Source organism: Rhipicephalus microplus, chromosome 1, assembly GCF_043290135.1.
Source record: "Rhipicephalus microplus isolate Deutch F79 chromosome 1, USDA_Rmic, whole genome shotgun sequence".
Lineage (NCBI taxonomy): Eukaryota > Metazoa > Arthropoda > Arachnida > Ixodida > Ixodidae > Rhipicephalus > Rhipicephalus microplus.
Window position 1 is genome coordinate 215542684 of NC_134700.1, and position 24521 is coordinate 215567204.

The 24521-nt window shown below is 44.9% G+C and overlaps 2 protein-coding genes across 2 annotated transcripts in view; one reads left to right on the plus strand and one right to left on the minus strand.

Annotated features, from left to right (window-relative positions):
- LOC142807195 (uncharacterized) overlaps window positions 1-14408 on the plus strand; it is a 32250-nt gene extending 17842 nt beyond the window's left edge. Inside the window, exon 15 of the mRNA XM_075891330.1 lies at window positions 4516-14408. Within this exon, the coding sequence (XP_075747445.1) occupies window positions 4516-4604 (89 nt within the window). The 3' untranslated portion in view covers window positions 4605-14408. The remainder of the gene's footprint in view (window positions 1-4515) is intronic.
- Window positions 14409-14651: 243 nt separating this feature from the next.
- Window positions 14652-24521, minus strand: part of LOC142807179 (furin-like) — a 65970-nt gene continuing 56100 nt past the window's right edge. Inside the window, exons 24-25 of the mRNA XM_075891328.1 lie at window positions 19346-19476; window positions 14652-17723 (exon numbers count right to left, since the gene is read on the minus strand). Coding sequence (XP_075747443.1) covers window positions 19374-19476 — 103 coding nt within the window. The 3' untranslated portion in view covers window positions 14652-17723; window positions 19346-19373. The remainder of the gene's footprint in view (window positions 17724-19345; window positions 19477-24521) is intronic.

The following is a 24521-nucleotide window of genomic DNA, read 5'->3' on the forward strand; positions in this document are numbered from 1 at the left end:
TCAGGAGCGCGGCCGTGAAAGCGGTGCTTCAGGACGATATTTTCTATTAAGAATAGCGCGGTTTCAATGACGGTGCCACTTGACAAAGCCTTTGTTTCCACTTAGCGCACAAGATAATCAGTGGCGACTATTACCCACTTGTTGCCAGCATGGGAAGTCGGATATGGTCCGAGGAGATCCATTCTAATTTGGGCAAAAGGTACCGTGGGCGCTTGAATTGGTTGTAATAGTCCAGCTGGTTTTAACGGTGGCGATTTTCGTCGTTGGCAATCGAGGCACGTGCGCACGTAATGTTTCACAATAGCTGGAAGTCTTGGCCAGTAGTATTTCTTTTAGATTCTGGCCAATGTGCGTGTGTATCCGACATGACCGGTCGTTGGCTCATCGTGGCAAGCACTAAGTATCTCCTCACGAATTGACATCGGGACAACAAGTAGGTGGGTGCTTCCTTTGGGAGAAAGGGCCTTTTTATAGAGAACACCACTACGTAAGCAGAATGATGGCAGGCTCCTTGCGAATCTTCTAAGGACGGTTGTTGTCCGGCCATTCAAAATTCAATAAGGCGAAGCAACTCGCTGTCTTCCTTCTGCTTGCATGAAATTGTAGTGGTGTCGACGACTCCTACAAATGCCATGTTGTCATCTTCTGTGTCATCGTCGCGCTTTATCGGTGACCTTGATAAGCAATCGGCGTCGGCGTGTTGCCGTCCTGACTTATACACGCCCGTCATATCAAACTATTGAAGGCGTAAGCTTTACCATGCGAGCCGACCAGACGGGCCTTTCAAGTTGGTCAGCCAGCGGGGAGAATGATAGCCGCTGACTACGTGGAAGGAACGACCGTAGAGGTACGGACGAAACTTCATAACTGCCCATACGACAGCAAGACACTCTTTTTTCGTTCTGGAGTAGTTGGACTCGGCGCGGGAAAGCGTCCTGCTAGCATATGCGATCACACGCTCGGCTGAGTCTTGCCACTGGATGAGTACAGTGCCTAAACCCACGTTGCTGGCATTTGTGTGGACCATGGTAGGAGCATCCTCATCAAAGTGAGCAAGCACAGGCGGTGTCTGCAGGCGTTGTCGGAGATCGTCAAATGCCGCTTGTTGATCATAGCCCCATGTGAACGAAATGTCTTCTCTTGTGAGTCTTGTTAACGGTCAGGCTATGTGTGAGAAATTGGCAATAAACCTTCGGTAGTAAGTGCGTAGGCCAAGGAAACGCATCACTGCTTTCTTATTCCTTGGCCTTGGCACCGGAAATTTTCTGACAGCCGCAATCTTATCGGGATCAGGTCGAACACCTTCATGGCTCACCACATGGCCTAAAAATTAGAGCTCCTTGAAACCGAAACGAGGCTTCTCGGGTTTCAATGTCAGGCCGGCAGACCTTATTGCCCTGAATACCGATAGCAGCCTGCTCAGGTGTTCCTCAAATGTTTTTGAAAAAAAACAATGACGTCTTCCAGATAGACCAGACGTGTCTGCCACTTAAGGCCTGGCAGAACGGTATCCACTAGTCTCTGAAATGTTGTGCGGTCTGAGCACAATTCGAAGGGCAAGACTTTAAAATTATAAAGCCCGTCAGGCGTTAAAAAAGCTGTTTTTCCTCTATCTCGCTCGTCGACCTCAATTTGCCAATACCAACTTTTGAGCTCCATTGACGAGAGGTAGCGTGCATACCTCAGCCTGTCGAGTGAATCATTAATGCGCGGTAATGGGTATACGTCTTTCTTTGTCACATGGTTCAGCTTGCGATAGTCGACACAAAATCGCAAGCATCCGTCTTTCTCTTTAACCAGCACTACTGGCGATGCCCAAGGGCTTCTTGATGGCTGGATGACGTCATCATCGAGCATTTTCTTCACTTGTTCCTGGATTGCTTCACGCTCATTCGGTGCTACGCGGTATAGGTTCTGTCGTATTGGCCTTGCCGTCTCCTCCGTTATTATCCTGTGCTTCATCAGTGGCGTTTGACTGACCCTCAAGGTGGATGAAAAACAGTCTTTGAACTGGTGAAGAAGATCTACTAGACGCTGTCTCTGCGCTGATAATAAATCCATGCTTACGTCAATAGGTCGTGGGGCTGACGTGGCTTGCGGCTCGTCCTGTTGTACTACACAGCACTCGCGGATTTCGGTGATCTCGTCGAAGTAGGCAAGCGTAGTGCCTTGTGTAATGTGTCGTCGCTCATTGGTAAAATTCGTCAACAGAACCTCCGCTTCACCGCACTCAACATTGACGATACTTCTGGCAATTGCAACACCGCGAGAGAGTAGAAACATCAATACTTGTTCAGCGATTCCTTCTCTAGTATTCTGCGCACTGCACGCGACTGAAACAAGGTGGCATGATAACGGAGGTATGGTCACATTGTCAATGACTCGCAGGAATTTTCAGTGTAGCGCTGCGCTTTGATCCGCTGAAAAAATCAGTACACCGTCCGGTATATTGATGATGGCACCATATTTACGCAAGAAATCCATCCCTAAGATTGCCTGTTTGCAACACTCGTAGAGAATAATGAAAGTTTCGACGAAGGATGCATCCCCTATCTTCATTCTTGCGGTGCACTTTCCGGTAGATGTGAGTAGCTGCCCTCCAGCTCCTTTAATCTGCGGTCCTGTCCATTCCATTCTAACCTTCCTGAGCTTGTCTGCCAGACTCTCACTCATTATTGAGAAGTCCGTGCCAGTGTCGACCAATGCCATGTCGCCATGTCCATCAATCGTAATTGGAACTTTTGCAGTAACAACCCCATCTTTCGTCGAATCATTGAAAATTTGTGTATCTTCGCTAGGCAGTATTGTGGGATTTTAAGCACTTCGACGATTCGCAATCTTCCCCCATGAGGTCACTGCTTTTAGTTTCCCCGGCATGGACTAGGAAATCTCCCTCTTGGCATGTCAGTGGTGCTCCGTCTAGAGGATGGAGCATCACTGACAGGTCGCGCTCGCCCAGGAGACGGTTAGCGTGACTGAAACCCAAGAAGAACATACCGCGGGGTCATGACACTCGTGTCGACGTCAGGTGTTTCATTGAAATGGCGCCGAGGAATAGTGGCAGAAAACCCTTGGTACCCTGCGACGCAATACGGGCAATACCGAACGGTGTGGCCTGCTTCCCCACAATGAAAGCACAGGGGCTAATGGTCAGTGGTACACCAGATGTCAGTTTTGCGAAGTGGTGGCCGCCTCGACGTCGAAGTTTCTCTGTAGTATCAAGGCGCTGTTGGCGGATGTTGCTGGTGGTACTGATGCGGTGTCGGCACGTTCGCTGGCTGTCGGCGAATTATGTCTGCATAGCTTGCCTTGGGGGTGCTTGTGTTCGGCTCAGGAAGCGAGAGCGCTTGCCTGATCTCCTGGCGCAAAACTTCTGTTGCTGAGGCAATTGCGCAGTCATTCGGTTTGGCGACGAGCTTCTTGACCTCTTCTTGTACGATTTCTCGTATCAGTTGGCGCAAAGAACCTTTGTCCCGTGTCATCGCTGTGGTCGTGGCTGCCGCGCTGATCGGTGCACTGTGGGTTGGGGAGGTCATACCGCCAGTAGCGTAGATGCAGTGCACGTTCGATGGATGTCGCCTTCTTGGAGAATTCATCAACACTTGTAGGCGGGTTTCGTACGAGACCAGCAAACTGCTGCTCCTGAGGCGGCTAACCTTTTTGGATCGGGCATATTGGGATCTGCTCGACGAAACAGCCGCGCCATGTCCTCAACAAACATCGTAACGGATTCATTTGGTTTCTGAAGCCGTGACTCGAGGAGACGCTGTGCGATTTCTTGTCTTTCGGTGCTCGCGCACGTATCGAGGAACTTCTGCCGAAACTCATCCCAAGACGACCAAACGCGATTCGTAAACCATGTTCGGGCTCCGTCTTGAAGCAGAAAATACACGTAACCCAATTTCTGTGTGGTCTTCCGCCCGTTAACATTAGCTGTGTGCTTGAATTCCTCGAGCCAGTCATGTGCGTCCTCATACGTGTTTCCGTGGAAGTCAACCGGAAGTCGAGGGTTCAAAACAGTCACCTGTGTCGTGCTTGGGCTGGACATGTTGGGGCCAGTGCTTCCAGGCGCCGTCATGCTTTCTGGCACGGTCACGCTTTCCGGCATGGACCGATCTCTGGGCTGAGGCCTAACAGGCGGCGGCTGCTGCGGTGAACGGGGGTGTGGATGCGCGGAAGTCTTTCTGGACTAGATGCGGGGCTGTTTTCAGGTGTTCCGAACATGTACCCAGTGCCTCCACCAGTGTCACAGTGCAGAAACAGCAGCAGTTGAATACAGGAGAACTCACTTTAATTGTACCAGAACACTGGCAAACTTATCGGTTGAGAACCTCGTCTTTCTCTTTCACTTCACGTGCTCTTCGTTTTTCTCTTGGTGCTGAATATTCAATGCGGCAATATTATAAATAAATAAAAATAAGTAAATAAATAAAAGTTAGTCAAATATGTTCACTTCGTGCCATTACGTCACATATATAGGAGTAAAGTGACAGTGCTACCACGTGTTTCATGCAGAAAAAATACGGAAGAAGGCAGAGGAGAATGCCTACGGAGCTCGGCGATTCAGCCCCAGCCGACTCTGTCACATGTGTTGCCTGCTGTGACCATCAGGCTGGTGACACCCAGCCCCGACAACATCATGTAACTGGTGGTGAAAGAAAAAAAAATCAAGACCATCCGGATTGAGGCGGAGAAGAACGCATGTGGACTGTGTTGATTCGGCCTTCGGCTGGCCGTGCCACGTGTTTTGCCTGCTGTGATCGCCAGGCGGGCGCCAGCCCCAACAAGTGCCTACACACCGCTTGTGTTCCTCCCGTTTACTTTGTCACAATGAAAAAAATGTGCCTCGCATCCTTATTCACAATGGATCAAAAGGGAATCAGGCAAGTGACCCTCTGCGACGCCAAGCTGAATAATGGTGCAGCAGCGACAGCATTTGTTTCCTGTCTAGACCATTTGAGAGGCCCCCCCAATGGTGAAACAAGGCAAGACTACTTACATACACGTAGAACCGTTGTTCTTAAAACCGCAGCCTGATGCGGAAGCTTTCAATGCAGATCGAATGTGCCCAGTTCAGAAAAGGCTGCTCTAGACGAGCTTGCACGCTGCAGAACATATGCGAAAAATGAATGCTTCAAGAAACGGCGTCAGTTTTTTTTTCCCATAACAACTTCCCTCTAGTGTGCTATATTCTGACTTCTTTTCTGTGTACACTTGGAAATGCTTTGCTCTTTAAATGAAATAATCTCACCCAGGGTGAGGAAGATAAGACACATTTTAGAAAGAAAAGTGGGAGGTTTTGATATCATGTTTGCTTTTGTCAGTGTGAGGATGCTATGCCACAAGCAGTAAAATGTTTCATCTCCAGCTTCTTGGAGTGGGATATTGTATTAATTTACTGTTTTGAGAATAAATGCAAATCATTTCATCATTCAAATAATCTTAAGGTTTGATTAAACGATCCAGAGAGAGAAATGCCTCCTCTTTTTAGTAGGGTATCGCAAGACAACATTGATATTAATGTGAGAAAAGAAAAACAGAGTCGGTAAAACATTTTCTTTGCCACATATGCCTTCGAATGTAAATAGTTTGTATTAAAGAGCATTTAAAGAGCAAAAGAACACAGATTAAAATATGAGATTTATGTATTAGAAAAGCTTGGAAGCACTTGTCAGTGACAGATAAAGGACATTGGTATCTGAAGTGAACACTAATTGCATAATGTAATTTATTTTGTAATGACTAAACCAGATCGGATAATGCAGTGTATGTCCGGAAAATTCAGAAAAGTTTGCGTTGCACTTAAATTTTTCACCAACTTCAGACAGAACTCAAGTTAGCCAACATTTACTATAGCCGGTTTACGCCATTCTATAGTTTTTGCTTGTTACTTGCTGCCACATGAATATGCATTTAATGTTGAGAAACTAAGATGTTGAGTACTTATGCAAAACCAGCATCAGTGCGATTTTTTAAAAACTCACTGTTTTATTCACCACTTATGCATTTACTCAAATTAATACATCAGCATGACAGAAATTGCAATTGATCTCACTTTTGATCTCCTACCCTTTTGTGAATTGTACAGCTATGTATCACAGTGTGCTTCTCAAAATACAGGAATCTGTTTTGTGTGAGTGTTATGTTTCTATTCTGTTTATTGTGAGTGCCAGTTATATCAGACTGCGAGGTTCTCGGAAGGCTGCAGCACGTCTAGTTCATGAATTTAAAAGACTGTACCGTCAAGAAATAGACGAATGACACACTCACTAGGCTTCAAGAAATGATGCTGAGTAGGCTGTCGTATCTTCAGTGTACTGTACCAGTGCTCCAGATCTTGTAATGAAGAAGGCATGAACTTTAAAGAATTAAAATTAAATTCTTGGGTATTACAAGCTGATACTATCAACTCATTAGAAGTTATGCAATAGTGAATTACTGAAATAATTTTTACCACCAGGGTTTCTTTAACACGTGTGTAAAAGTGAGTACACAGTGGGTCGAAAAGGCTGTGGTCAGAACGGAGGAGGAGTGGAAATTTCCGCTTCCATCTTCAATTATTTTGCAACCAGCAGACAAAACCTTACATATCTCAACTGAATAATGACTAAAAGGCCTACAAATGTTAAGTGCACGATGGGGCATAAGCACTTAGCTGTATTTCCCTAGTATAGCAGAACAGCAGTAAAACATGAAAGGTGAAATATATGCTTTTTTGTGTGTGCACATATGTGTGTGATGGCTGGCATCAAAGGCAGTGATTTTTATTGTGCAGTTAATAAGAAGAGCATTTTGGGTAAGTTGGTAGTTCATTACTCCAGTATGATAGTAAAAAAAAAAAAAGAGCGAACAACAGAGAAAAAAAAGAAATAAAAGACACCAATTGTGTAGGGCGTGCAGTCTTCTCGGTGTTTTTTTTGTTGTTGTGCAGTTGTACTGAAGTTATTGTGCAATGTTTCAGAGTACTATAGGCATGATAGGATGTGCACTGCAGTTTTCGGCCACCTCATGTCACAAGCTAAGTGGAACGCTAATTTTTAACAAGGGCTAAGGACAAAACATGCATACAGGATGTTTTAGATGACACGTAGCCAACTTGGAATGGTAGATGGTATGTCTTGGACAAATGAGGACCACACTTTTGAGTCATCGTGAGCAAGTCAGTGAATTTCTTATAGTGCATGTACCCTGCTAATTAAACATCACTTGTTATGAGCTTCGTTAAAGGAATAAATAAATTTGAGCTGCAAGATAGTCAGCACATGAACACCACACGAGCTATGGGCAGTATGTATTAACTAACCTTAAAATGCCCCTGCCCTGGTGTGGGCATAGCAAGCAGACAGGTGCAGCATGTACGGTACCATCCGCTGTTAAAGGGAACACTCAAATTCACACCACCGATATTGTTGGCCCCCTAGTAGCAAGTGGATATGAAAACAATCTGCATGCATATCACCAGTGGGTCAAAAGGAGTCGTAACTTTCAATGATCAGTAGTCCTATACATATCTAAGCTTCTATGCTTCCTGATGATAGTGAAATAAAAACATGACATGCGCTCAGGTGCTCCCTTCAACAGTGGATGTGTCTGTACATGATCTGTTCGCAGGTACATCTACGATGTATCGATCGACTTCGAGATGTGAAGGCGGCTAAAGGTGCATGCACAAGTTTGTCTTTGACATCACTTGTTTAGAATGTGACATTGGTAAATTACTCAATATAGACTGCGTAGCATTGTAATTCAAAAAGAAGAAGCAGAAGTTTTGTAGAAGATGAAAGCTTGAAGAGATCAAAGGTTTGTGAGGTGTGTCGCAGGAGCTGACATTCTGAAAAGTGGACATGTGTTCTCTTTTAAAGAAAACAAGTCTATTTGTCGAAACATGGGGCCCAGTGACACCATGTGTTCACAAACTTCAGTGCCGTAAATGGTAATGTACTGTGCAGTGAGACGAGAAAATGAAGAAAAAAAGTAGTGTAGTCCCTTGACCGTAGCATGGGAGAAAGCAGGAAAGAACATGCACATGCCAGTCAAGGGACGAGGACAGAGAATCTACGTTGCCTTTGAAGCTTGCCTCCTGGCAGCATGGCAATGCAACATTTCAGCTTGTTTGACACTCATCGGTTCCACTTCTCCGGTCTCTTCGAATGACGAGCCAGTTTGAAAAATTCTGGTCGTAATATACTTCCTGCGTAATCTACATTGACTAATAGTGTACAGCCAGAAGTCTAAATCTTCACTTTCAGTCTGTCGCTCTGTACTGTGCATCTGCTCGGTAATACCTGACAATACCACGCTCAATATTGAGAGAGCCACAAGTCCGAATATGCACAAGCTTGCTCTCAACAGTGTGCTCTGCTTTGCTCAGGATGACTGCCAGTGATACCCCCTTAAGTCTCAGCAATCCAGGACATACCATTCCTAATCACGCCCCCTCCCCCTTCTCCATCAAAATTTAGCATGAGGTACTATACGAAACATCTGTATGTTGTTGCCAAGACCAAAAAACTTCTTGGCTTTCACTTATCTCAGCCAGGCTCACTAAAGAAAAAAACTTGTGCTGTGTACATTCCACTCTTGCACCAAGCTTAGTCAATGTCCTCACATTTTTATTTAAAAATATGCAATTCTCTCTGCTTGGTTGCATCACAATGTGTTGACAATGCAGCGTTTTGTAGGTGATATTTGGAGAAGCACCTTTTTTATTTTTGTTGATATATATATATATAATTTTTTAAATTTTACAGTGCATCAATATAGGCAACCTAACAAAGCAATTGTGGATGACAAGTACTTCCTGGGCTGGCTATTTGACTTAAGCACCATTGGCCAAATCTTGTACACATTCATCTCAGTGACATCTTTCACATTAGCCGACTTGCTTGCTGCAGCAGGACACTGGAGTTTAGTATGCCTGCTAAATTGGTGCCAGATTGTAACAGTGACAACTGCTAGTCTAGCATTGACGAAGAGAAGAAAAGTAAGCGCTCTGTGGGTGCCACCTTAACTATGTCAGCAAGACAACTGTGAAAAAAAGAAGTTTACCTACACAAAACAGTTTTTATTACGAACTTGTCTAGATGAAATGCAACAACTGATCGAATCCAGGAAGATCTTGACAGTCGCGCCACCATTGCGAAAATGTATGAACGTTCAGTATTATGCCTACCCCATTTCCTTAGAATGTATTTTGGTTAATTAAAAGCACAGTGATGTGTTGCTCAGCAATGGCATTATTATAGATGTCTGGGTGCCAGTGAATGGCTTATTGTACTCCTCTTCATAATAACCTTGCAGAGCTGGGGAATAGTACAGTTGGTATTGTATGCGCTTGCTGGACCACTATAACGTAGCAATTCCTTCAGATTGATTCTATTCAATTCTTATCATCCACCGTTATCTCTGTCAGGTCATAGTGATAACCTAGACCAAAATAACCACTGACAAAGAGTAAAGAATCACACCTAATTGCATTGTGGTACCCAGCAGTGCTTTCATGCCTATGCATGTCTCCTTACACAAGATCATAGAGTGCCGTCTTGAGCCTTGGGATACACTTTATAACACTTGCTCCAATGTCGGATTATTATGAAATGGAGTACAATTGCTGGGCTGGCCATCAATCGACCTCCACAAAGCTCGAGTCATGTGTCTCGCTCACTCTGCAAATTATTTTAAATATGCTATCTGCCTAAAACAGGCAGTTTCCTTTTGTGTCCCATGAATGAATGGAGTGTGATACCACCTGTGATAATCAAGCACCTTTTATCCTTCAGGGTGCAAGTGCATTGGCGTGTGTGACGGCCGAGACATATCAACTGATAATACTGTCTTTTTGTGATGTCTCTTTTCTCTTTCTGTACTCGGTGCTCTTTATTGTGCTCTTGTTTGTTGTGGGCATACTGAAAACAGAGTCTCATATAAGATTGCGAACAGCAGCACTGAAGTGTTTCATAAGCATCAGTTGTAATGGATAGTTGAACAGTTGAAACTTAATAGCTCTTCTTATGTGACGAAAAGTTCACACTGTCTTAATTATAATATTATAGAGAGCCTTGGCTGGCAACATTTTTTTTCTACTCTTTTGTCACAATGCATTTTTCAAACTAAGCTTTTTCATTTCTGATGAGACATGACAAAAACTATGCGAATTTGCCTCTTGTTGCTGTAACTTGACTATAATAATAAATTCAAGAAAATGTTTTCATAACTTAATGTTATATGTTATAGAAGAGTAAGTGTGACAATTTCTTCGCATGCATTGATCATCAATACCTTCAGGCACTCTAAGGTCATTATAACTCAAGTCTGTCATTTGGTGCTCAATGAATTTTTATGCTTTGTGGTCTAAAACCAGTGCAGTTTGCAAATCAAGATTCTCACATGGTAGCCTTCTGGAGGAGCTGTGGAGATTACATTTAGTGTATATAATAAATTTAATGTCATGGGCAAAATACCAGAAAATGCGTGAAGTCATTCATGGTAATGTTGCATTTATTGGCTTTACAATTTTTTTTTATTGCCCTCCCTTCAAGCTGGTTACGCAGTGTTGCACAGAAAGAAAGTGCGATTTTGGCTGTTTGAGTGTCCAGACCGCTAGAAACACAGGAGAACACATCACATAAAAGGCATCGACTTTTTTTTCTGGTATAGTTTGGCTAAAGCTAAAAAGAATATTGATTATTTATTCTAGGTGTTCCTGTGAATTTTTTCTGGCATAGCTGGACTTTTGGCATAGGAAGTATTTCATGGAGCTGTAAATTAAACATTGCTCTACTGAATTTCATGGTAAATTAGAAGGTTTTTCGTGACATGACTAGACTGCAGGATATAAAGGGGCCGTGCAAAACTTTTTGAGCACGGTCACAAAATGCTGCCAATCAATAGTAGAGGCTCCCGACAACACTGGAGCCTAATATTATAGCGCAGCACGCGGCCTAGAATTCACAATAAATTATCAAAGTCAGCTAAAAATTTCTTTCTCTTCTCTCTAAAAATCATGGGATAAGCCCGGAAATCACTCGTAGTGAGCCCATCTATCAGCCATTGGCTTATTTGAACATGGAGCGCTCGCTCATGACAGAGAAGGCCGCAAAAAGCTGCTACTTGTCCACGCGTGCGCGTGCAAAGGCACTGAAAAAGCCGCGCATTTGAAGAAAAAAAAAATGAAAAAATATTCAAGGCCACGAGGCGCACGTGACGTTTTTCTGTGGCCCTGCCAGCCCTCTCTGCTTTGCTTCCAGCACTTTCGTCAGGACGAGAGAAGAGAGAATGCAATTGCAGCATGCGACAAATATTTGGAACTCCACTTGGACGGATTCATTCCACGATTACATTCCAGTGAATTCATTCCATGATTACTTGAAAAAGTGTTTCAGGGCCCCTTTAAGATCACTAGCTGCCTACAGGTATGATGGTTCTAGTGTTTTATAGGTTCCTACAGAATTACTGAGGTTGTGCGATTGTTTCCGCAGTTAGCTACTAAAGTCTCTTTTCGTTCGCTACTGATCTTTTGGTCTGGATGTATTCGGGCCAGGCCAAGCAAGCAGTAGGTGCACCCTCAGCAGCTGTGTTCACTGCATCATGCAGCCCACTATCTGGGTATACATGTGTTCAGAATTCACATGCTACAAGCAAGAGTGCACTGGGCAATGGTTTCCATATAGTGTATGAACAGAGAAATGTTGATAGCAAAGTTTAGATATGGAACCTGTCCAGCTTGAGCAGTTTCATTAATGGTAAGCATATATTGAAGAAGTGAGTGATCAGCTGCTCCGGTTTAGATAGTTTCATCTTGCCGAATACCTACGTGAGCTCTTGAAGACATAGCAGCAGGCATCTGCGCAGTGCACACCTGCAGTGGATCAATTGTACTGGCACGTCGTACGCGAAGATCTACAAGCAGCTTGAAGAGTCTGCAATCGACAACGATGGAGTTTACAAGAAAGAGACTGGTGCCGAATGCCACTATCTGTAAACTGTAATGTTCATGATATAGGCTACCTGTTTGGAAGTGCTCTCAACTGAGCTTTTCACAACGAGGCCTATGGAAAAGGGCCACTTTTGCTCCATGTTTTCTAGCATAGTGGTGGTTAGAAATCCACAGCCTCCTTTATTAAATATTATAAGTGTCGCAAGTGCTTGGTGTCAAACCTTTTCTTTTTGCTAGCGTCGTGGCCTTTCCTCATTTAAAAAAACTGTGTTTACAAAGTTGTGTGTCCACCTTTTGCTGTTGCTGACAGCTTAAAAGAAGTTTGTGCCATGGTGTCACTGTCTTCCTTTGGAGCAAGTTGTATGAAGTGTTGAACAACGACAATCACAAATGCTGAATTACAGTAAATATGGTTGGAAGTCACTAAAATTTTGATGGTCTTGCGAGAGTTATGTGTGCAAGATATACCCGTAGCAATTTTTGTCGTCATGAATGTTCATGTTTCCTTTTGTGCAGTCCTAGGCTGTTTAAGCTATACTCCATCGGACTGTGACCGTTAGTAAGAAACAAGAAGCCTGCTGAAAATTCTCTCCTACTGCAGATTAGACAAGATTACATACACAATTCTATCTGCGCTGAAATATAGTTCATACAACCTTTTGTTAACACCAGGGTACAGGTGCTGAGCATGTCGCTCTTTGCCACTCTTAAACTAAATATAATGCATATGTTTGCTACAGCTCTTGTGAACAAAATCTCAGTCAGCATCAGCTGCATTACTTTCCATCGTGAATCTTGGATAGCCAAATATTTGGAATCACCAACTGTAATTTATTATGCAATAGCTAGGAAGAGCTTATTTCAGAGAAATTTCGGTGTTGGCGTCAGTGGTTGTGAGTGTAAAATCACCACCTCGTCTGTGAATGAAAAACCGAGAAAGATGCTAATAAAACATAAAAATTGGCTGTGGCTTAACCGGATTACGCTTGCGTAGCGAAAGATACAGTTAATCTTACTGTTTAGCTTGGTTCTCTGCACGATTCTCTAGGCATGCGGCTCATTCTTCCTCCATCTTCCACTCCCGGTTTCCTCTTGGTTTCGTTCCCACGATAAAGCCTGGCTCCTTTCAGTCTCTCGGACTCACTTTCCAAGCCTGTTGACGAATCCCACTGAGCAGCCAATTCTACACATACGATGCAACAGCCGCTCCCCCCTGTTGTTGCAACTGGTTTCATTCGCTCCTTCTCCGATATCATGCCAGATGGTGCAGTAAGCGGCATCTGGCATGACGGCTCAGCTTGCGGTGTGGCCACTGGCCGCAGAAAAAGAGCGGGAATGCAGCCAATGTAACTGTCGCTACAAAAACTTCGGTTCCAAGTGAGAATTTAATCCAGGCCATCTGTACTTGCAGTAGGCGTTCTAAGATATTTTAAAACAGCCAATGTTATGCGCACGGTCACTCATTTTCTCACCCCGTTTTTGAGGCATGCACCGAAAACAGGCCCGATTATGGTATCGCGTCATACTCTCGAAGACAAAGCTCAACATACTCCAAGTTTTTTTTTATATATACATATGTACTGCAGCTCTAGTTTATAGTTACAAATTTACCATATCTGCACGGTATTATTTTTTTTTCCATTGCATTTATTCCAAAATAAATGTATGCTAACGCATGCCTTGCCGGCCCTTACTAAAGTATATCGAACGACCAATCAACAAATTGCTCCAACTCCAAACATCCTGCAAATGACACCAAACACAACTTGTGTGCAGATTTTCAATTATACCACATATGAAACTATGCTTTGCCTTGTGCGGATGACTGAGTCTGAGTTCCAAAACACAAAGCATCTGAATATGGGACATTTCTCTGACAGTGTGAATACTCAACTTCAACGCTTTCAGAGTAGTTACATGGCTAACAGCCACTTTCTCAATGGCTCTCATTCACTGGTCACAGTCACAATAGGATGGAGTGTAGTGGCCCCAACTGGCATTTTTGTAGATGTTTAGATGTATGCCTCGTTGCCTGTTTTCTGTGAGCAAATGCATTTACAGATGAGTGTTTCACGTGTAGTTTTTCGTCTATGCTGTTTGGCACCTGTTGGAAAAATCCATTTATTAAAACACTCTACTACACGTGCATGGAGGCTCTCTGCAAAACTAGCCTTCTGCAAACTCATTCATGAAATGTGTATGCTTTATTTTTTTTACCACTCTCGCTTTGTTATTTTTGGCTGTTTAATGCACATCTCTAACACTGTTGCATCAAGTTGGTGTGACCTGGAAACCTTGTCAGTGACGTTTCTTTGTTGTTGTCTGTTGCTGTGTCACAATTGCATGTGTGGTCTGCACACAACTCATGTTTACAGGTCAACATAAATGTGAGCCTATGTGTACATAATAGGAAAAATTCTCATCTACCAGTTTATCACGTGGTTTGTAATTAAAGATAGCATAAAACTAGCAATCTGCTCTTTTTGTGGTGACTTACATGGGTGTGAAGTGTTTAAACTTTCTAGACTCTTCTCTTGAGCTACTATCACACAGGTTAAAATGTTCGCAAGAACTGAACAGTTGACATTCTGTTTACCCGCATGGCAGTAGGCAAACTGCAGCAGAAGTCAGCATCAAGCAGTCAATGACATATTCCGTGCACACATCATAACAGTTCTACTCCCACAGTTGCACAAAAGAAATGCAACACAATACATCCAATAATTGGCTGTATATTTCAATCTCTTCAGATGTACACTTCATTGTATAATCTCTCACATCACACAGTGTTTTGAAAGCACACAGTTGCACTTACTTATGGCATTAATTTGCAATGAATCAACAAATACACGTCTGACTAGATACCAGAATTGTTTAAAAAAAAAGACCGACACGCTGGAACACGTTGCCAATTCAGCATTTTGTACACCATCTTTGCATAGTTCAGAACAGTGTACAGCAAAGCAAACATTGAAATCAGCCAGTTTATTTCTGCCTTTTACCTTCAATCTTTCCTTATTTTGTTCGAGTTCACATTGACCAACGAAAAGAAAAAGAGTCAGTGCTAAAAACTCCCATGAAAGATGCAGCCACTACGTTATAGTAGAAGCACAGTGAACCAAACGCATGAGTATGACTGAGCCAGCAAGTTTTGTGACCTAGAAAATGTTTGCAAAGCATTGTGAAAGTAGGCGCAAGTAACAGTGAATACATATCGCAACATGTGCGATTATGAATTCACCCAGTCGTAGAGTAGTTGCACCAGAAGGTAAGCAAATTTATAAGCTGCTGAATTCGTCATGTCCCCTGTCAACTAATTAACTGGTGCAGAGGACAATAGGTGATAACTTGTTCCACGGGTCACACTTTGCTGTATGCCTTTGACCAAGATTTTTTTTTTGTTTTAGGATTTTGATGATGCACGAAGTCATCACAAAACGACTTTGCTGATTCATTCTGCCAGACCAAACTTGATAACCTCCTGAAAATGATTTGCAATGTCACTAAGGGCATAGTAAATACGCCTTATTCCTCTTTTTTTTTTTAATGCAGTGAAAAATGAGTGGCACAGCTAATGCTGGCTGGCTGACACTTGTAGGCCTTTCTTCTACTCCTGCTGCTTGAAGCTCTTGCTTGTTTTCGGATAGCAACTTGCATTGTACAGTCAATAAATTGCACTTTTCAAAACAATAAACAGATAAACCACAGTAAAAAATCTAGCTACAAGCAATGCCGTGGGGCACATGTCAATGCAGTAACACCCTGCTACACTAAAACCTGCCCACTAGTCCATCCCTGTCCATTTAGATAGATAAAAATTTCTGCACTAAAACAGCGAGCTTACATGCGCCTCTGAGTTAAGAAACACGCTTCCACTCACACACACATGCATTTCAAAAAAAAAAAAAAAGCTCCTACACATTAAAAGAAAGTCTGCAATCCTGGAATGAAACATCATATACTAGTTCTAACCTTGGCCTTGCATCACTTAAATCTTACAAAAATAGCACCTCCAGTGGCTATAGGAGGTATGCACGAAATGTGCCGCGTTGCTGTGGCTTCTTCATTTAGTGCTCTTACCATCACACAAGCACGCACAATACAAACACAAGAAAACGTCAAAGTACAAAAACAAAACATAAAAAGTCTGTGCACTGGTAATAAGTGCTCAGCAACTGCACAGCCTTTTGACCAAGTTTCACAAATGAAAAAAAAAAAAAAGATGCACAAATAGACACTTGGTTGTGACATGGTTAAGGTGTTGCGAAGTCTCAAACACACATGAAGGCACAGAAATAAAAGAAAAAAGCTAAGTGGAAAGTGCAAGAACTGAACAGTGTCTAAGCAGTGTCCAAGCTTTGCAGTAGTACTATTCGTAGTGAAGTAGTGTGCCAAGAAAATGCAAGCTGGCTGCTTTTTGAACTTCCAGCTGATAACTCCTTCACATAACACCGACCGTCACAATTTCTCGCATGTAAAAGAGAGCATACTTGTGTCGATATAGAAGGTGCACCCTGCATTTGACAGAAGCAAGGACTTGTGCGAGTACGGTGTGCGTGAGACAACGATGCGGTCAACAGTAGCCAAAAGCAACTAGCTGCACAGCAAAAAACAGGCACGGGGCAGTGGCCTGCACTGCTGCCTTCATTATAACTGTGCTGCAAAGATATTAAGGCAATTAAATCGATGCTTCTTCATGACCGTCCTTATTTTTCCTTTTTCTTTTGGCACTTAGTAAGTCACTTGTTGCAAACATACAACCTGCACTGTTATATGCCTCAAAACCACGACACAATAAGATTGGAAGCTATGTACTGTAACAGCCCAATGCAAAATGCCAACATATATTGCACTCAACAATGCACCAAAACTATAGAAATGTAAGCAATTTCCAGCTGAAAGTGGCTCACAAAATCTGATATTGACCAGTGTTAAAAATAGGAGAGCTCCGTTTTGCAGCATTGGTATATAAGAACAGCAATTGAGGCCTTGGGTATAATGCGTGTTTAAGAAAGCGTAGCTAACACTGGTTAAGCATGAGCCACACATACTCATCAGCCCACTCCTTATTTAGAAGAAAAGTGTTCAAACTTTCTCTAGGGCCAACATCTCCTCGTCATGGCTTCCATTTGTCCATGTCCAAATTCATTCCACGATACCGAGTTCAAGAAGTCTTGTATATCAGACATGTCACAGGTGTGAAAGAACTAAAATGTGAAATGGTCAGGCAATTGAGTCAGCCCATCCTAAGCTGAAACATGCCGCAGTTACAACTTGGAGCATTTAAAATATAGAAGGATTAAAATAAAAAGAAAACTAGCCAGTCCAGCACAGCCTCAACATGAACATGTAACAACGCAGTCTAACAGCATCCAGGTAAAACAAAAAAAAAAAGTCCCATTAAAGTAATGCCAACAAAAATAGATGCTCAGAGTATATGCAAAAAAAAGCAGTTGAAGCTTGCTTTTAAAAACTACCTTGGGAAGCCCAAAATGAACAAGAGCCGTAGCATCATCCACACGGTCACCAGCACAGGCTTCAAGGCGCTTCGTGTTCCAGCCGTCTTAGTTAAGCCTTTCACCGCAGGTAGACGTCTAACCCTGCTCCAAACATTTGCGATGTCTTGAGTTCACTGACGATGCCATCACGAAGCGCATGCGGCACACTGTCTACGCGTATAGCTTAGATTCTCTCCCCTTCCTCGGCCTGATGTCATACGCTCCCGCACCAACAAAAGGCGGCTCCACTTCGGGCACTCCCGAACTGATGAGCCACTCTTTTCTGAAACCTGTTGAAGAAACAAGAAAAAACTAATAGTGAAACATGGAGGAATGTATTGAAACAGGAGAGAGCCCGGCATTGGGTGGAAAATCATAGCCAGGCAACTTCCTTTGCAATCCACAATACATGTCACTCCTACATTGCCACTCTTTCTGTACTTGGTTGCCATGTTTGCTATGAACCCCAGCCAGAAACTATGTTCAACAACACAAAATGTGAAGTACAGGTGAACTATGGTAAATACAAGATCTCCAAACCACCAGAGACTGTGTTTTCAGTTTTCAGACGAGGGAGTTAGTGGGAGCTCGTATGATAGGGTACAAAGCAGCGCATCCAAAACACCTCCTGCTTTGGAAACAGATTGCACTGAAAGCCGTGTTACATATAGTGGCGGATCCACAGGGGGGGGGGGGGGGGGGCGGTAGGGGCGATCCCCCCTCCCACAAAGTCTGCGTCAGCATGCCCCCCTCACTTCAGTGCCCATAATCCACGAAAACTCGACTTGCTGCGCAAGCTGAAGGAAAACGAGAAGGGAGACAGGAAAGAGCGCAGACTGTCCCTTTTTGTTCTTCAGCTTGCTGTGCAAGCTGAGCTTTCAAGTATGAACCAACTAGTATGCAAAGAAGTATTGCCTCATAATCCACCTCTTATCGCCCATTAGGACAAATGAGTGATATCACTGTGAGCACACATTAACAGTATTTAGGCTATGAAAGGGTTCTTCTACTAGTAAAAACAAGAAAGAAAGTCCTGACCACACACTCCTCTTCGTGTTACTTTAGGCGCCCCCCCTCCCCCAAAACTGAGTGGCTGCATAGGCCCCTGATTACATAGGATAATGAAAGCTTCCACAAACGTGATCAATAGCTTGCAATGTGTTGTAAAATCAGCATCCTGTTGAGAGCTAGCACTTTGAGAGAAGTGTTCGTCTTGACAACCAAAGCTAGCTAGTGATAGGAAACCATGCACACGTCAGTGCTGCTTCCCTTACAACAACACGACGATCCCAGTGAGCAAGACCTGACATTTTTTTTTGTGGGAACATGCTCTTCACAGATAATAGCAGAATAAACTTCCTTATCAGATATTTTGGTCTGAGCTCTCTTTTGAAAAGATAACTCAACAAATGCCTAATAGGATCGGAACTTTTAACTTATGCATGAGAAACCACGATGCTTGCAATACAGTAAGAAATAGACACAAAAGTTGTGTTGTATGACAAGCCCACATTACATTTTAGACTAGTATTGTCAACATGAGAGCTTCTCTTGCCAAAGAAAATGTTATGATCTCATTTGACCTTATTGCAATTTATTTGTAGAGAGTGAACTTAACACATATTATTTGATGAAGGAAGTTAATACTAATTCATGGGGTCTAACATACTAAAAGCATGATATGATTAGGACAGGTGCCGTGGTGGAAGGCTCCGGAAGTTTCCACCACCTCGGGTTCTTTATGTGTACGTAAAGCTAGGCACACTGGCCTCAAGCATTTTCGCTTCACCCAAAAATGCCCCGACTGCTGAAGGAAGTTTACTCTGTAATGATCCTAGAACATATTTCGGGAAAAAGCTTGGTCACTAATTGAGAAGATATTAGAAACTACCATCAAGTGGGTTGGTCCTACCATCTTAGTCTCAGCGACTGCCCTTGGGCTACGTTGTCTTGTGGAAGATCTCTTCATCATCTTCATCATCGTCCTCCATACCATCACTGCGAGTCAATGCCACCTTCTCAGCTTCCACTTCAAAGCGAGCCCTGGATTAGAAGGACAAGGAGGGTTGCAGGATTACATAGCAGCAGCAGCTTAATCAGCAGCAGGTTAATAGCAGCAAGTTATAATTCTTGCACATGGAGGCATTGTTCGCGGTTAATCGTAGGCAGTCATAGATGCAGAGAACGGCGTCATAAAATTTTGCCATGCAAAAGCTGACCGCAAGTCATCATGCTGCATCCTATTTTGTTTTTTTCCTCACCATCGTTCTGCCAGTGAAGAAACGCCTGGAAAATGAGTGGCCTCGCTTGCAGCATCCGAAATCTGCGTGTGGTGCTTGCCGCAGTCTTTGATATCTTTGCAAGCAAACTGCAGCGGGTGCGTGCCTCTTAAGTGCTTAAAAATGAACTTTTAAACTTTTTTTATTTTTGTATGCACCATACTCTTACCGCGATCGTGTCGGAAGAGTTTGTTATAAGAGTAGGAGGCTTTGAAAAATGTTCGCTAAATGTGGACGCAGTTTCAATGGGAAAATCATAAGTGCACTGAAATATGGTCATTATAATCAATACATTATTACATCTGGGATCGTTATAAGAGAGTTCGGTTAGTACGGCATTATTTGCAGAGAGAAGAGGTAGTGATTCCTAGCTGACTTTGAGAAGTACCGGTAAATTCCAGGCTGCATACTGCTCTATAATGCTTAGCTTATGTGTTCTAGAGAGTCTTGACTACCGATACGCAGCGTTTTCTGACTATGCTGAAGAAGAGTTGCAGGGACCCTTTCAAGTTTTCACCACCTTGATATGCACAATGTTTCGACTGCCCAAAAGATGTCCTGACACTTTAAAAGCAAAGCTGTACTGCTCTCTCACACTGGTCATTCTTCAATAAGTGCAATACCATATCAGTGAATATTGCCGCGTGCATAGCTGCATTTAGCGGCGAGATAGCAACGACAACGAAGAAGGCGGTTTTGCTCGAGAGGCGCAGCGCAGGCAAGTGAAGAAGACGACAATCCTAGTGGCCTTCTCTGAGAGCGTCTCTATAAGTTCCACTGTCCGTGTTTTTAAATAAACCCCCCTGTAATTTACAACCCGCGACACTGGTGGAGGTGCTGGGTACTACCACCTCATGATCAGCACCCCTGTGAGAAGCCCCGAGTCCAGTCCTACGAGACAGCCACGCGTGGAGACGCCGGTGCACCGCTCAAGCCGTCGCCTTCAAAGTCTTCAACCGGAATTTGGCCTTTTAAAGGGAGCAACACTTTCGACAGCCACCCCTACTCAAGAAATGGCAAGGAGTCCTGCACAGGTGACGGTTCAGAATATGCGCATTCCTGAACCATTTCACGGCCGGCCGAACGAAGATGCGCAAGACTGGCTTGAGCAGTTTGAACGGGTAGCTAAATCGAACTAGTGGAGCCTCGAGGGGAAGCTCTTCCACGTATACTTCGCCCTTGAAGACGGCGCGAAGACGTGGTTTATAAACCGGGAGGCAACATTGACGACATGGGAGGAGTTTTGTCGTCGGTTTCTTGACACCTTCGGTAACGCGGACCGACGCGAAAACGCATAACGCCTTCTTGAAGGACGCACCCAACAGCTGCATGAAAGCGTCGCCATGTTTGCTGAGGATATGGTGCGTCTGTGCCACCGCACGGACCCCAACATGCCCGAGGCTCGAAAGCTAAGCCATCTCATGAGGGGTGTCAAAGAGCAGCTATTTGTTGGTCTTGTGCGCAATCCACCGACAACAGTGGACGAGCTCACCAGGGAGGCCACTGCAATAGAGCGTGCGCTGCAGCAACGGTACCGACAGTCTGATCGCCCGGCCACCGGCGCAGCTGCAGGCGCCGCCGCACTTACCGCAAACGACGAGTTTTCTCTACGCCACCTGATTAGACAGATTGTGCGTGAGGAGATCGCGAAGGAGAACGCAAAATACACATTGCAGTCACAGGCACCCCCGCAGCAGGAGTCCACGGTAGCCTCCGTCGCTGAAGTCGTTCGCCATGAACTTCGACAAGCGTTTGCCTCTCCTCAGCAGTATTCCGCTCCACCGCACCGTCCGAACTCGTGCACCTATGCAGACGCTGTGCGTCGTCCATTGGCTCCAGAAGTATCCTACCAGCCGAACGGATACAGCTATGCAGACGCTGTTCGTCGACCCACGCCCATGCCAGCACCGCAGTACATCGAGCCGTATCCTGTGGCAGCCTGGGCTCAGCAGGATTCTGTCAGGCGACCCTATATGCGGAAGACCGACATATGGCGCACTGCGGATTGCCGACCACTCTGCTACAACTGTGGAGAGCCAGGGCACATTTACCGTTTTTGCCCACATCGCCGAGCTGAATACCGCGGTAGTGCACCTGCAGCTACGCGCCGACAGTTTGACGAAAGCCATGCCCACATCAACGACGACCTGGCTGGCAGGCGGGAAGGCTCTTCTACCTTTTGGACGCGCTCACCATCCCCGGCTCGCTTTGGTTCACCAAGCCGCCGTAGTTTTGCCGACGCCGTCAGAGGTCGGTCTCCCAGCCCACGGCGGGGAAACTGAAAGCAGCGACCTCTGGGGGGAAGGTTGCAAGCCGTCGAATTGCCGAAAATCCCCCACTGCTGCCGAAACACGTGAGAGATGACGATAAAGACTCCGCCGAGAAAACTGTGACTGCCGACCTCGCTGTGACGATCGACGGCGTTGAAGTGACAGCTTTAGTCGATGCGGGTGCAGACTTCTCCATAATGAGTGAACGATTGACAGACGAACTTAAGAAAGTCAGGATGGAATGGACGGGCCCATATATCCAAAATGCTGGAGGCCAGATAATGACTCCCACCGGAAAATGTACAGCAAGACTCACAATTGAGAATGCAGCTTTTGTAGCCACATTTCTGATCCTACCGGAGTGCTGCAAACCTATGATACTGGGAATGGACTTCTTAAGAGAGTACGGTGCTGTGGTTAACATACGCGATGGTGTGATCACATTCGCCGCTGACAAGTCTGTGACCCAAGATCCAGACCAAGAACCCAGGGTGTTACGTGTGGTTGACGACGACGTCTGCGTGCCACCACTGTCTTGTAGTCTTGTTTCTGTGTGTTGTGACGTGGACTGTAATGAAGACGCCATAGCCAAACGCATCACTGCCCTTCTTTTTCGCCAAGGCATTGCCATCGCTCGCGGCATCGTCAGCTTAGTGGATGGGCGCGCAGAGGTGCTTCTGACCAACTTCACGAATGAGCGCCGGCACATCGGTAAAGGCACGGCTGTGGCGTACCTCGAAGAGCTCGACTACTCTCACGACTGTCTTCTAATGCAAGGGGAAGCCACAGCTCAATCACATCCACATACAACACCAGTTGATATCGGTCCGAGTCTAACACCGACTGAAAGATGCCGTCTTATGGAGCTGCTCGACCAGTTCAAGGACTGCTTCTCATCGACATCACGAGTGGGTCGAACGCCTCTGACTAAGCATCGCATAATTACGGAAGACACAGCAAGACCGATCCGACAGAACCCGTATCGCGTCGCTCAGAAAGAACGTGAGGTAATCCAGCAGCAAGTCAAGAAGATGCTAGAGGATGACGTTATCCAACCATCAAAGAGTCTTCGGGCATCGCCAGTGGTACTCGTGAAAAAGAAAGACGGCAGCTTGCGTTTCTGCATCGATTATCGTAGGCTGAACCATGTTACAAAAAAGACGTTTATCCATTACCACAGATCGACGACTCTTTGGACAGGCTACGGCATGCGCGCTACTTCTCGTCAATGGACCTTAAAAGTGGATACTGGCAAATAGAAGTAGATGAGCGCGACCAAGAAAAGACCGCATTCGTGACGCCAGACGGGCTTTATGAATTCAAAGTCCTCCCTTTCAGTCTATGCTCAGCCCCAGCCACGTTTCAGAGACTAATGGATACCATTCTGTCCGGCCTGAAATGGAAAACATGCCTTGTGTACCTCGACGACGTGATCGTTTTTTCAGCCACGTTTGAAGAGCATCTAAAGCGGCTACTGTCAGTTCTTCAAGCCATACGGTCCGCTGGACTCACGCTCAAACCGGAAAAATGCCACTTCGGCTTCGAAGAACTCCAGTTCCTGGGACACGTGATCAGTCGCGAAGGTGTGAAGCCTGACCCAGATAAAACGGCAGCCGTCGCAAAGTTCGCAAGGCCTGTTGATAAGAAAGCGGTCAGGCGTTTTCTGGGTCTCTGCGCCTACTACCGGCGATTTATAGCAGGCTTTGCACACATCGCCTCTCCACTCACCCGCCTTACAAGGGAAGACATTGCACTTGTATGGGGTGAAGAGCAAGAAGCTTCGTTCAACGAGCTGCGACAGCGTCTACAAACTCCACCTGTCCTCGCTCACTTTGACGAGAATGCACCAACAGCCATCCATACAGACGCCAGCAATGTGGGCCTAGGTGCTGTTCTTGTCCAATGCCAAGATGGTATGGAGAGAGTGGTCGCCTACGCTAGCAGAACGTTGACACGCGCCGAGTCTAACTACTCAACAACGGAGAAGGAGTGTCTGGCCGTCGTCTGGGCAGTTGCGAAGTTCCGCCCGTACTTATATGGCCGCGCCTTCCAAGTCGTAAGCGACCATCATTCTCTTTGTTGGTTGACCAACATGAAATACCCATCTGGACGTTTAGCACGATGGAGCTTACGGCTCCAAGAGTACGACATGGCCGTAGTTTATAAGTCCGGAAGGCAACACTTAGACGCCGACTGTTTGTCAAGGTCTCCGATTGAATCACCGGCTGTAGAGGATGATGATTTCCCAGGTTTTTTAGGAGTTGTCGATGCAGCTATCATTTCTCGGCAACAACAAGATGATCGGGAGCTCAACTCGCTTATAAAATTTTTGAACGGACGGGCCGCCAATGCACCAAGAGTGTTTTCGAAGAACTTATCGTCATTCTGTTTACAGGACGGAATTCTGTACAAAAAGAACTTTTCATCAACAGGTAGAAGCTATCTGCTGGTAGTTCCTGGAGCTCTCCGCAGCGAAATATTACAAGCCTGCCATGACGAAGCCACTGCGGGCCACCTCGGTTTCACAAGAACACTGACA